General features: G+C 41.8%; 1 protein-coding gene across 1 annotated transcript in view; it reads left to right on the top strand.

Annotated features, from left to right (window-relative positions):
* Positions 1-680: 680 nt before the first annotated feature.
* The window catches only part of NEDD4 (NEDD4 E3 ubiquitin protein ligase), a 166,619-nt gene continuing 152,765 nt past the window's right edge, over positions 681-14,534 (top strand). The window contains exon 1 of the mRNA XM_005559626.5: positions 681-805. Within this exon, the coding sequence (XP_005559683.3) occupies positions 761-805 (45 nt within the window). The 5' untranslated portion in view covers positions 681-760. The remainder of the gene's footprint in view (positions 806-14,534) is intronic.

Here is a 14,534-nt window from a genome sequence, read left to right as displayed (position 1 = left end):
CCCAGCTAAAGCAGGTTTAGAGGGTCAGCCTGGAGGTTGGATGTTACTGGTGGACTTTAAAGATGGACAGACCATAGGACAGCATATAGCTTAGGAATTGGCAGTGTTTACAAATCCTAGGGAGAGAATTTCGGAGACTGCTGCGATCCCTCCAGGCCTCCCCATTTGCTGTCACGCTCAGGCTTTCCCTGGCGGTCCCAAGGTCCAGCTTCTTATTGGAATGACAGCCTTAACCGACAAGAAAGCGCTATAATTTTCAGTTTGGGATTTAAGCGGGGATTAAGCTCACGTATTCCCGGGCGTCTAGTCAGAGGCCGAACTCTGGGTCGGATCTTAGCGAGACTTGTTGCTGAGAAACACTGCAGCTTGGCTTGCCGGCTCCCCGGCGAGCCCGTCAACCACCCACCTCCCGGGGAAGGGACCGAGGGCGCGCCCTGCCACGCGCGCTCCCCACGCCCTGGTCCCCGCCACACGCGCTCCTCCCACCCGAGCCCCGCCGCTCGCTCTCCCCACTCCCCGAGCCCGGCCACGCGCGCCCCCGTTCAGCCCCGGGAGCGCGCCCCGCCGGCCTTTTCCCGCGGCGCTGCCGGGTGCAGCTAGCGCCCACTCGCCGGGGGAGGCGCTGCTGTCGCTGGGGGAGCGCCTCCTCCTCTTCCTCCAACTCTTCCCCGCCTCCTCCCGCTTCTCCTCCTCCTCCTCCTCCACAGTTGCCTGCCCTGGGCGGGGGCGAGCGTGTCCGGTTTGTTGGAAGCGTTCGGAAATGGCAACTTGCGCGGTGGAGGTGTTCGGGCTCCTGGAGGACGAGGTGCGGGGAACGCGGGGCTGCGGGGCGGGCTTCCCTTCGGGTTATTCAGCAGCCGGACATGGGGAGGTAGTGGCGGCGGCCACGACCGGAGGCTCCGCTGTCAGCCCCTCCTCCCTCGGCGCGAGCCCGGGGAGCGCGCGAGGCGCCGCGGGGACTGTGGGGGCGGCTGGGAGCGCGGGCGCTGGGGGCTCGCTGGACGGAGCAAGTTTGTCGGGTCCATACCCGCCCCTTCCCGGAGCGGCCGCCGCCTTCCTTGTCAGTTTCCTTCAGGAAGTGTTGAGGAGGGGGCTAGGCGGCCGGCGGGGGACGCACATCACCGCGCCAGCCCTTTCCTGCCACCCCCGCCGGGCGTTCGGAGATCGCAGGCGTGGGGAGACGGTCGCAGCATCCCTGCTGTTGATTTGCTTGTTCTGGCGGAGGCCGGGCCGGGCCGACTTAACTTTACGGACTTCGGTCTGGAGAGTTCCAAGTGAATTGTCATTCGCTCGTTTGGTTTCTTCTCCTTTATCTGAAATCCTTTTTAATCCCCTAACTAGAGACAGGGATGGGAGAGCAGGAACACAAATTTTCCTCCTCTTCTTTAGCAACAAGTGTCTAGTGTGAGAAGTTCATGCTTTTTTTCACCGGTCATCGTTGATGTTAAAAAGTAAAGCCAAAAAAGTATAAATACTTTATAAAGAAGTTACCATATCTGTTCTCTTTGAAAACTAGATTAAGCTCTGGGATTTGAAGAAGGCAAAGCTGTCTCTTTTCAACTAAATAACTAATGCTGATTATGCCTGTGCTTATTAAAAATATTGTAAGACCATTTGGAAAGGTTGTTCCGTCGTAAATGATATGTGGCTTCTGTGTGTTCTTGGAGATTGTCTCAAAAATGCAAATAGGTGGGAGATGAAAAGGCTGTATATAGTCTAACAGTGACTGGTTCCGAGTGAAAAAAATCAAATTTTTTGCCTTCTTTTTGGCTGACTAAGCGCCACGTGTACCTGTTATCAAGATTATACCCAATTAACTGAAAATTCATCAACCTAATTTATACTGCTTGAAGTATTGTAAGACTTAAGTTGTATAGTTCCTCCTCTTAGTAACTTGGTGTCGTCAAACATTTTACACTTCTCTTGAGAGTTCTTTGTTTATAAAGGGTGGGCAATTTGTTAATGCAGGCAAGTTATTTCAGGGTATTTTGAGAATGCTTACGTGATGTGATTAGAATTTAATTTCCTAGTTATTGCTGCCAGAAGAGAAACAAAGTGATGATGGACAAATGATGGCGGCTCATAGTTCCCTCAGAAACAACAGTCAGTGTGTTATAGCTAAAGATAACATTCTAGCTAATGGCCCCTTTATTCTGTAGAGGAGATCAGAAGATAATACAGCACTTCACTTGTGGTCGCTTTCTTATCAGTCAGATTTCCCTGCTTGTTACATAGACTGCCCAGTGCAGATAACTTCAAGCTGGTGTCCAATCCAGTCAGGCTGGCCTTGGACTTTCTTTCCCTGCTATATTCACAGGTAGGCCCTGCTAATTGCAGATTTCTCATCTCACCGCCTTCCAACAGAGCCAGTTGATCTTAGAGAAAATAGTGCCAAAGGTATCATTCACCATCTGTTTACTCCCTCTTGGTACACGATCAGTGTTTTTAATTATCTACTTTAGTAATTTCTCTGTTTTCAATCATTTCCGCTCTGCCCAGCTGAAATAAAACTAACTGTGGCAGTTAGTGGGTGGTCTGTAAGGAACTGGGGCTAAAGGCCAGAAACTCCACCCTTTGAAATGTGGATTTCCTGAACTTGCTGAAGGATTTGTACATCTAGGAAGTTTCATGTCATGGGGCCTATCCCATGCACATTCTGGGAGTTCTGGCTGTCAATTCCATGACTCTAATTTGTTTCTATCCCCCCTCTGTCTATTTTGTCCACATTGAGGAAGGGAGTGAGATAGGAAGATAAGAGACATGATGATGAAGAATTTTCCACTTCTTCCATTGTAATTGGATTATTCATTCAACAGACATTCATTTACTGTTTCCTCTCTACCATGCATTGTGCTAGGCACCAGGGATAGAGAGGGAAAAAAATAGTGTCAGCCGCGAACTGAGGGAAAGATAAAAGTCACTTTTTTTCTTGTGGAGGTTACCATCTCTTCACTGTCATTTGCCATTTATTTTCTGGTCTATCACAAAAGTAAAAGAAGGATGGGAACCACACTCCCACCCTCCCCCCACCACACACATACACCCCTTTTGTTAAAGGAAGAAAGCATTGCAACTCTTGTCACTTCTAAAACTCACGGACTAGGCTGGGAATAGGTAGCCCTCTGCTGTTGATTAAAAGTAAAGTGCTTTTTCATTACAACAAAAGGAGAGGATTCTTATTTTAAATTTGAAACTAAAACAGGGAGAAAAATAATTTGAAATGGGATAGAAGATAGTGAAAGAATTGTAATTTAATCAGTATGTAGTGAATAGTCCCTGAGTCACAGTGTGTGAGTATATCAGCACTGAAGCATGCTAAAATGTAGATCATAACACCTCTCACTTTTCAGTGAGTTTTAACTCTTCTTCCACATATAAGTGGCTTATAGTAAGAGATCGCCCTGGCTGCATGTGCAGAATTTTGCCATTAAAGTGTTAACAAACCAAGGAGGAAGTGTAGTATAATTTGTAGCAGATTTGCTCTGACAGTCACTTGAGATTAACGGTAGAGAATAACATGCAGTGGTCTTTAGTGGGGAGCAGTGTGGTAGATGCGGGGACTGGAATTCAGCATCTCTTCCCACTTCCTTCCCATGCACCTCCCAGTGATGTGGAGGTGGGAAAACTAAACACTGTTTCCCACGCTCCCTTGAAATTAATGGTCTGGATTCAAAATAGGCTCCCCAGTTAAGTGCAATTACTTGAGATTTGGGGAGTGGAAATGAGGTGGAGCATATTGTTTTGTTTCTTTGGCTTTTTCTGCTGATAAGCACAGTCATGTAAACATCGAATTTTTCTGCAAAAGTATTCCAGTATCTGGTAACTTGCTTTGTACATATTGATAAGAAGTCACAGAAATAGTGGTAGCGGTAGCTTCCAGACATCAAGATTGGTTGTATTCTTGAAGTCATCAGTTCTGGTGATGGCTCCTGATCACCTACCTTTCTGATTGGGGCAGAGATAGTAGCTTCCTGAGTGGGTCGGTTCTGCCCTGTTTCTGATCTTCTAAGAACTGCAGTCCCCAACAGTTTTGGCACCAGGGACCAGTTTCATGGAAGATAGCTTTTCCATGGACCGGGGATGAGGTCTAGTGGTTTCAGGATGATTCAAGCACATTACATGTATTGTGCACTCCACTTCTATTATTAGTACATTGTAATATATAATGAAATAATTATACAACTCACCATAATGTAGAATCAGTGGGAGCCCTGAGCTTGTTTTCCTGCAACTAGATGGTCCCATGTGTGGGTGATGGTAATGGGGAACAGGGAGACAAATCATCAGGCATTAGATTCTTATAAGGGGCACACAACCTAGATCCCTTGCATGGACAGTTCGCAGTAGGGTTCATGCTCCTATGAGACTCTAATGCTGCTGCTGATCTGACAGGCAGTGGAGCTCAGGAGGTAATGTGATCGATGAAGAATGGCTGTAAATACAGATGAAGCTTTGCTCACTGGCCTGCCACTCACCTCCTGCTGTGTGGCCAGTTCCTAAGGTTGGGGACCCCTGCTCTAGAAGTCCAGCCTAGCATCTACTCTTCCAGCTCTTCCAAAGATTTTGTAAGCATCTAATCCCCTGTATTAGCTTCTTTCCTCTTAAAACATCGAGAATGATTTTTGTTTCCTATAATAAAGCCTGACTGAAGCAAGGAAAAGAAGGAAGGAAATAAAGAGGAAAGAGTTTAGAGTCTCCTCTGACAGTATGGAGAGTGCAGTTTGCACGTACAGAATAACAGATGCCCCTGGTGGCAGCAGCCACAACAATGCATCAGCAACAGAGTAACTAAGAAGGGCATATTCTGATACTTCTGGACCCACTAAGGCTGAGCAGAAACTGACCCTCACTCAGTCTAGGAACAAACTTCCCAAACCTTTATGTACTACACACAAAGGAGGAGAAGCATAGTTTAAGCAGCAGCTGTATTAGTAATCTCTCCCAATCTTTGATGTATTTTTTTTTTTTGCCATTAGTGCTTTTTTGCAACTCTTTAATTCCGCGATCATTATAAAGTATTTTTCATGGAACCAAGGACCAAAGAAGTGACTAAATATAGTGTATTTTAAAAATAATTTATTTTAAAATAATTTATTTATTTACTTTTGAGATGGAGTCTTGGTCTGTCACCCAGGCTGGAGTCAATGGCATGATTTCAGCTCACTGTACCCTCTGCCTCCCAAGTTCTAGCATTTCTCCTGCCTCAGCTTCCTGGGTAGCTGGGATTACAGGCATGTGCCACCACGTCCAGCTAATTTTTGTATTTTTAGTACAGTCAGGGTTTCACCATGTTGGCCAGGCTGGTCTCGAACTCCTGACCTCAGATGATCCGCCTGCCTCAGCCTCCCAAAGTGCTGGGATTACAGGCGAGCCACCACGCCCATCCTATTTTGAAAGTATTTTGAACCATCAGAAATGTTGAAAGTACAACACAAAGAGCTCCAGTATCTTTCTCATGCAGATTCTGCAACTGTTAACCTTTTCTCTGCAATTATTCCGTCACCTTTTTTTTGCCATTTTCATTAATCTTTTTCTGAACCACTTGAGAGCAAGCGGCAAACACAATGCCCCATCATCTTTAGATACTCTAGTGTGTATTTTTCTAAAACAAGAATACTTTCCTGCATAATAACCATACACCCCTCCAAGCTAGGAAATGGACACTGATACAACAATGCCATTCAATCCACAGATACCATCCACATTTTGATAAATGTTCTAGTAATTTCTCTCTTTCCTTTTCTGGTCTAAGAACCTATCTAGGAACATATATTGCATTTACTTGGCATGTCTTTGCAGTCTCTTTTAATCTGTAACATTTCCTCAGTTTTTCTTACCCCAGACAATTTTAAGAAGGACAAGCCTTACATTCTATGATGTTTCTCATTTTGGGTTTGTTTCGTTTTTCTTGATGACCATGTTCAGGTCACACTCTCTTGGCAGGAATCACAGAAATGATGCTGTGTTCTTCCCATGCATCACACCAGGGGACACATGATGCTGACTTGTCCCAACACTGTTAGTAATAACCTTAATCACTTGGTCACCTTGGTGTCTGCCAGGTTTATTCTCTGTAATGTCACCCTTTTAATCTCTTTATAATTGATAGTATTTTGGGGGGATATATTGTAAGATTATGCCAATATCCTATTTCTTATCAAGTCTTCATCCTCAGTTTTAGCATCCATTGATGAATTCTATCTGAACCAAACACCACTGTTTTGTTTTATTTCCATCTCTATTAGTTAGCGTTCTGTGTAAGAAGAGCTTTCCTTTTCCTGTCATTTATTTTTATCAGCATAGACTTGTAAAATCCCACTTTATTCAAGAGGTTGTAATCAGTTACTGTCATTAAATATTTTATTGCTCATACTGTCCCAGTTTGTCCAGTGGCAGCCCTTTCAAGGAGGTTCCTAGGTCTTTGTAACAAGTCCCCATCATTCTTTGAACACTTTCTGGCAGAAGTTGTTCCAGGCTTCTCTTGTATTTTGCTTGGCTCAGCTATCTGCAGTCAGCCATTTTCCTAGAAGCGCTGGTCCTATTTAGTATAAAGTGGTTTTTACATGCTACAATTTGGGTGCTTGGTGTGCTCATTGTTACTGGGATATACTCTTGGGCCATCTCAGTGAACAGAGTTCAGAAGCATATGCATGTGTGTTTGTGTGTGTATGTGTACGATACACACATAAGTATACACAAAGATCTATAGCTATTTCTATATCAATCTGTAAATACATATACTTAAAAATCATGAATTCATACTGATTTTTTCCAATTCAAATCTAACACCTGAGTTCCTTTATAGCCATAAGTACCTTTTCTAACAGTGACAAAATTTGACTTTTATTATCCTTAATATAGTTATTTGTTCATTTAATTATGTGTTCAGTGTAACTAACTTCCTGACCACGCAGACTTCTCCTCTGCCACTTCAGCTCTTCACATCCTTGGATGCCAGTGGGAATATTGCTATTCTCTATGCAACATCCTTATGCAACGCTCTCCTCCCCTCCTCAGTACCCTTGCCAGTGGGCACCCTTCTGGTACATCTCGGTATGGCACCTCCCTCCTCCCCTCAGTGCCCCGTGCTGGCGAGCATGCCAACCATGCACCTCTGTGAAATTCCCCCTCACCCCACAGACGTTTTCTGTAGTGGCTTGTGGTTGACTCCTATGCACCAGGAACAAAAGAGGAGAAGGAACTATAATTTCTTTTATAGGTAATTAGGAATTCATATATCACATAGGAATACAATCTTTTAGTTGGAAGAGACCTTGTAAATAAGTCATTTAGGGTGAGCAGGGGTATAGAAAATGGGATTCTTTTGGGTTGGAATTCTGGCCCTGTTACTTACTTGGTGAATCTTGCATAATTATTTCACATCAGTCAGAGCAGAGTATTTAAGTCTGCTGATTCTCCCCATCCCCTTGCTGTCTCAGAAATATTCTACAGCATTTGGAGACATGCCGGAACCAGCTGAACACAACTGCTTCTCGATCTATCATGGTTATCTACTCTAGCGCTGAATCTTTAAGTCAGATTGCTAATTTGAATTGCTAAACCCATTGTTCTGCTGAATTCTGTGGCAATTGATGTTACTCCTTTACAACTTCTGTTTCTTCTGGCCTCCTTGCCAATCGTATCAAAGTTTTAAGAGGATAAATGAATGGGGAGCAGGTAGGAGAAATCTGGAGATAAATGCAGGGAGAAAGGCATAGCATAAACAAAAAGCATTTTGATAAGACTTTTCTGAAAGTTAAGTAAATATGTCTGTAGCCCATTGTTATAACTCATGGCTGGACTCAGATGTCTGGCTTCGACTCATGTGAGACATGTTGGGGCAATAAAGAGAGTAATATGAACAATCATGGCCGTGAATAAAGATGCTTTAGTGAAAGTATTCTCCTATGGGAGAAAGAGTCAACCTAAATAAATAACAGCTGCCTTTAACTGCATATGCACTATATGCCGGGCACCAGGTTAGATTTTTTTCATACTTTAGCTGTAATCATCACAACATTATTGCAAAAGTAGGAAGTATTACCCCCATTTTAGAGATAAGGAATATGAGATTCTGCTTTCTTCAAGAACCTTCTCCCAGTGGGTAGCGGCTCTGGGATTGAAACACAGATCTCTTTCATAACAAACCCTTGGTCCTTCCACTTTCTTGCTAGTAATACACAAAATAATTTAAAAGAAGAGACTTTTTCTCAGGAAGATGATGAATGTGAATGGAATGTGTGCAAAATTAACTTGTAATTGTTATGCTCTCATTTCCACATCTTCTGTCTTTTCTTGGTAAAGCCTATAGGTGGAGCTCTGAAGTACTTGATTTCTGTATTTGCTTAACAAATATTTGATGAACACTATGTATCAGGCATGTAGGTCAAGGCATGAGGTATAATGATATACAATAGACTTTACCAACTTTATAGCCAAGAGGGAGAGAGAAACATTAAATAAATTATCACACGTCAATGTTTTATAAGTGTTATTAAGGAAAATAGTGTAAGATGAAATTATATATAACAGGCCGGGTGTACTGGCCCACGCCTGTAATCCCAGCACTTTTGGGAGGCTGATGCGGGTGGATCACCTGAGGTCAGGAGTTCGAGACCAGCCTGGCCAGCATGGTGAAACCCTGTCTCTACTAAAAATACAAAAATTAGCCAGGCATGGTGGCGTATACCTGTAGTCTCAGCTACTTGAGAGACTGAGGCAGGAAAACTGCTTGAACCCAGGAGGTGGGGTTTGCAGTGAACTGAGATTATGCCACCGCACTCTAGCCTGGGCAACAGAGCAAGACTGCCTCAAAAAAAAAAGTATATCTAAAAATTAATTAATTTTGTATGGTGTGGAGAAGGGAGAAAATATCAGGGAAATTGAAACTAAGGATGAATAGGAGTTAGCAGATGAAGAGTAGGGCAAAAAGCTTTCCGAGTAAATAGAACCACATGTGCAAAAGATGGGATGGAGACGAACATGAAGGCTGGAGTGCTAAAACAAGAGGGACAATGTCAGCAGATGAGGCTGGAGAGGACAGCCTGATCAGGCAAGGCCTGGCATGCCACGTTAAGGATTTGGAATCGGATACAAAGTGGAATGGAAATCAAATGCACACACACACACACACCCCCCCATTGTCATCATCATTAACATTATTTTTCATAGTTAATGTTTGTTCCTCATATGCTTAACATTTGTTTGCTAGTTATTTCTTTATTCTTGCTGCTTCACCTTTCCATCTGGGATCACTTTTTCTGCCTAAAGTACATCATCTAGAATTTCTATTTTCTTTTTTTTTTTGAAGATGGAGTTTCACTCTGGTCACCCAGGCTGGAGTGCAGTGGTACAATCTCAGCTCACTGCAACCTCCACCTCCCAGGTTCAAGCTATTCTCCCCGCTCTGCCTCCAGAGTAGCTGGAATTACAGGCGCCTGCCACCATGCCTTGCTAATTTTTGTATTTTTACCAGAGACGGGATTTCACCATGTTGGCCAGGCTAGTCTCAAACTCCTGACCTCAGGTGATCCACCCACCTTGGCCTCCCAGAGTGCTGGGATTACAGGTGTGAGCCACCGCACCCGGCCCTAGAATATCTTTTACTGACTGTTTGTTGGAATTGAACTTTCTCAGTTTTTGTTTTTGTCTGAAAATGTATAGATTTTGCCTTCTTTTATGGAATGGGCGTGGAGAAGAGTAAAATTTACAAAGAGTGAAATGCACAGATCATAAATGTACAGTTTGATGATTTTCAACATGTAGAGCCAATGACCCAATTATGATATAGAATATTGCCATCATTCCAGAATGCTCCCTTGGGCCCTCTTCCAGTCAATTCTACCCCTCTACTCTATATAGGCAACCTTTTGTCACCATGGATTACTTTTGCCTGTTCTGAAACTTTATGTAAATGGAATGCACATTATGTACTCTTTTGTGTCTTGATTCTTTATTTTGAGAGTCATCCATGTGGTTGTTTGTATCAATGGCTCATTCTTTTTCTTGCTTAATAGTATTTCATTGTATGAATATAGCCATTCTCCTTTGATGGACACATTGATTGTTTCTAGCTTTGGGCTATTATGAATAAACCTACGGTGAACATTCATCTACAAATCTTTTCATAAAAGTATATTTTTATTTCTCTTGTGTAAATACCTAGGAATGGAATTTCTGGGTCATAGGATTTATGTCTTTAACTTTATAAGAAACTGCCCAACAGTCTCCCAACACGATTGTACCATTTTAATCTCCCATTGGTAATATGTGAAAGTTCTAGTTGCTGCACATTCTTTCAGCAGCATTTGAAGTTTCAGCCAAAGCCTTCCTCCTACTCCTGTCTCCCAGCCTTCTCTAGTAACCTACAGGTTATCAGCTCCATGTGTATCCTTCCAGTGATACTTTGTGTATAAATAAACAGATATGGTGCTATCACACTTAAAAGTAGTGATAAGATGTAAAGTGATGAGTTGTTCTTTCTTAGAAATTATATAGTATTGATTCAATAAAGTCCAGTATTCTAAATGAGGAATACTTCCATAACCACATTAACGACAGCAGTTTCCTTTCCTACCCCCATGTTCTCTACCTGTGGTTGTCAACTTTAGTGTCCATCTGAATCATCTGAAGAGTTTGTTAAAATACAGACTACCCCACAGTGTGTGATTCAGTAGGTGCGGGCCTCAACATTTGCATTTGTAACAAATTTCCATGTGATGTTCATACTGCCAGTCCATGGAATCTACTTTGAGAACTACTGCTTACTCCTAAATCTAAGGATTCTGGATATTTCTTCTTTATTGTGGCTATTACTGTCAAAAACTCTTGAAGAATTTTGACTGATGCATTTGGGTATCATAGACTCCAGCTTTACAAGGACACTTCTAATTGATTTTATTTCTCAGTATGGGTGATCTTCCATTTATATTTTTATAGACTGTTTCAAATGAATTTACATACCAGAGGAAGAAAACTGGTGTCAATCCATAGGTTCCAGTTTTTCGTTTGGAAAATATGGTTGCCATAAGTGATGTAGCATGTTGCTCAAGAGAAAAAAAAAGGAGGCCGGGCATGGTGGCTTATACCTGTAATCCCAGCACTTTGGGAGGCTGAGGCGGTGGATCACCTGAAGTCAGGAGTTCCAGACCAGCCTGGCCAACATGGTGGTGACATGAGAATCCCACGTATGTCTCTACTAAAAATACAAAAGTTAACTGGGTGTGGTGGCAGGCACCTGTAGTCTCAGCTACTCAGGAGGCTGAGGCAGGAGAATCACTTGAACCTGGGAGGCAGACGTTGCATGCAGTGAGCCGAGATCATACCACTGCACTTCAGCCTGGGCGATAGAGTAAGACTCCGTCTCAAAAAAAAAATTAAAAAAAAAAAAAAGGAAAAAATATGCATCCCTCCCTAGCAATTTTTTTGTTGAATATTTTGTGTTTACCTTATTACCCTATTTAAATACAGTACTATTCACATCTGAATCACTATACTATGTTTATAATTAATTATTTCACATTTTTGTTTGGTTTAGTTTTCCGTATGTCTGTCGCAAATGTAATTGCAAGCTGTTGGACAGAGCTTTAAAACCACTCAGTGCAGTAAAAATGTTATATATATATATACACACACACACACACACCCCTACACACACACTAAAAAATGAATGCTAGCCATTTTCTTTTCCTTATTCTTGTTGAAGACAGCCTCTTGCTGTGTTGCATTCTATCTGGACTGCTTGTTCTCTACACCTGTTGTGTAGCCATCATCTGTGGGCTTCCATTTGCCATCATTGTGAGAATTCACTTGATCTCTTTTCTGTGTTGAATGCACTGTTTCTTTAATTTCTTGTTTTCTTCTTTCCAAATTTATTCCTTATTTGGTGGCTTACATCCTCTGTACGAGGAGCAGGTACTGTTGACTGGAGCCTCTCACAGTAGAATGATCTGAACCTACCATTTCATTGTGGGATTCTCATATGTCACGATTTATAGTATTTTTTTTCCCTTGGATCACCCAGTTTCCTCAGAGAGGAATCTTCTGTTTGGTGGATGCAGGTCTGGCAGCCTCTGTTCCCAGACACAAGTTGGGGGATGAGGCTGGGGTCTCATTAGGCAAACTTTTCCCTGCTTTTAATAAGGTGTCTTACTCCTATTTTCAGCTACTTTAGAAAGGTTTCTTGTTAATCCAGAATTTGTCAGCCCCTACTGTGTGCCAAGTATTCTGCTGATTTCAGAGGGTATAAAGTTAATGAAAAGATGGCCGGGTGCAGTGACGCACGCCTGTAATCCCAGCACTGTGGGAGGCCAGAGGCAGGCAGATCGCCTGAGGTCGGGCGTTCAAGACAAGCCTGGCCAACGTGGCGAAACTAAAAATACAAAAATTAGCCGGGCATAGTGGTGCGCCCCTGTAATCCTAGCTACTCAAGAGGCTGAGGCAGGAGAAACACTTGAGCCCGGAAGGCAGAGGTTGCAGTGATCCGAGATCGCGCCACTGCACTCCAATCTGGGTGACAAAGTGAGACTCCATCTCAAAAAAAAATAATAATAATTATAAAAAGTTAATGAAAAGAAAGTTTCCTAAATCTCAGCTTTAAAAGTGGAGAAAGGCATAAAGTTTATGCCTGAGATACGAGATAATGTGTGATAAACGCTACATAAATGAGCCTCTGACAATGAGAAGATTAATTCCATGTAAGACTTTTAGAAAAGATGGCATTTGGGCTTTGAAGAAAGGGCAGAACTTTCTTTTTTTTTTTTTTTTTTTTTTTTTTTTGAGACGGAGTCTCACGCTGTTGCCCAGGCTGGAGTGCAGTGGCGCGATCTCGGCTCACTGCAGGCTCCGCCTCCTGGGTTCACGCCATTCTCCTGCCTCAGCCTCCTGAGTAGCTAGGACTACAGGCGCCCGCCACCGCGCCAGGCTAATTTTTTGTATTTTTAGTAGAGACGGGGTTTCACTGTGGTCTCGATTTCCTGACCTTGTGATCCGCCCGCCTCGGCCTCCCAAAGTGCTGGGATTACAGGCTTGAGCCACCGCGCCCGGCCAGAACTTTCTTTAAAGAAAAAAATACAATGTAAAATTTACAAAATGTTTAAGAAGTAAAAACTTTCATGATCTTATTACTTTAATAGCTATTTTTACTTTTGCATATTTCCTTCTAATCTTTCTGTGTGTATTTTTACAGTTGTCATATAATAAATTTCAGCATTCTTATTTTTTCAATTAATATAATTATTCTGTTATAATCATTACTTTTTTAATGGCTTCAAAGGATTCTGCCCAGATGATACAGGGTTTTAATAGTGAAGTAGTAAGGGAATCCAGCTTGTATAAAAACTCAGAGATAAGTAAAAATGGAGTATATATATATTTTTAAAAATAGACTTATGAGGGTGGAGCACAACAGAGGAATGAGAGAAGGATGAAGAATAACAAAAGAAAATCTCTCAAGACTTGTGAGAAATGGAAAGACATACAGCCCTGCATTTCCTGTTCTTGTTTTTTGTTTTGTTTTGTTTGTTTTTTGCATTGTCAGGAAATTGAAGAGCAGTTAGTAGATGTCTTCATGAATTGAGGAGAAAATTTCAACCCTAGGAAGCTACCTTTTAATTAACGCTGCCTACATAGATAACACATTACATCACATTACCAATTTGTTTCTCCTTGTCATTCAAAAAGGGCACATCTCTTTGCCTATAATTTGCAACTTTCTATTTTATTTTTGAAAAACAATAAAGTTCTCTTTACTCATGAGTGGAAAAGGGAAGGTTCAAGCTTTAGTGAAGAGCCTTGGTCTGGTATAATTTTGTCCCTGTTTTGATTACGGAAAGGGTGTTTAACTTTTGTTCCTTTTTTTATTTATTTAAGTACTATCCAGATTTCTGTTAATAGTACTCAGTATCAGAATTCTAAAATTATTGAAGAGATTTTTCTCTAGTTGCAGCATTTATGCTGCTTTCCCTCCTTTTCAAACATGTGAGAGATTATAATGTCAACACATGAAAGTGATGGAAAAGACAATTCTCTAGCATAAAATTATAAAATGAAGTTAAAATCAATGCAAATATTAAAATAAATGGCACTTCATTTTGAGAGAAATTTTTAATCAGTATAGCTTATCAATTAATCTTAGCATTTAAAATAACTAGTTCTGTTTTTCGTGGTGGGAAATGCAAGAAGAAAGGTTAAAAGTTAAATGTATCTGGGACAGCTGTGTTATTTATAATTCCCCTGGAATTGTTTTTGATTAATGCTTGTTACATTTTCCCCATGAGGCTGGGGAGTGTTTCAGTAAAGGCTAACATGGATGGTTTTTAATATCAGAAGTTCCACAAATATGGATTAACTTTTTAGAGATATATGATAATCTCTTTTCTCAGTTATGGTCATGTAAATTATAACTGCTACCTGAACTTAGAAAAAATAAGATAAGTAACATTATTTGCTGTTGTCACTTCAATTATACCTTACCACTTGAGAGAAATGGTACTTGTTAATTAAGTCATGACAGAAGAGATTTTTAATCGGGAGGA

This window comes from Macaca fascicularis, chromosome 7 (genome assembly GCF_037993035.2).
Source record: "Macaca fascicularis isolate 582-1 chromosome 7, T2T-MFA8v1.1".
Classification (NCBI taxonomy): Eukaryota; Metazoa; Chordata; class Mammalia; order Primates; family Cercopithecidae; genus Macaca; species Macaca fascicularis.
This window is presented reverse-complemented; position numbering and strand designations above follow the sequence as displayed.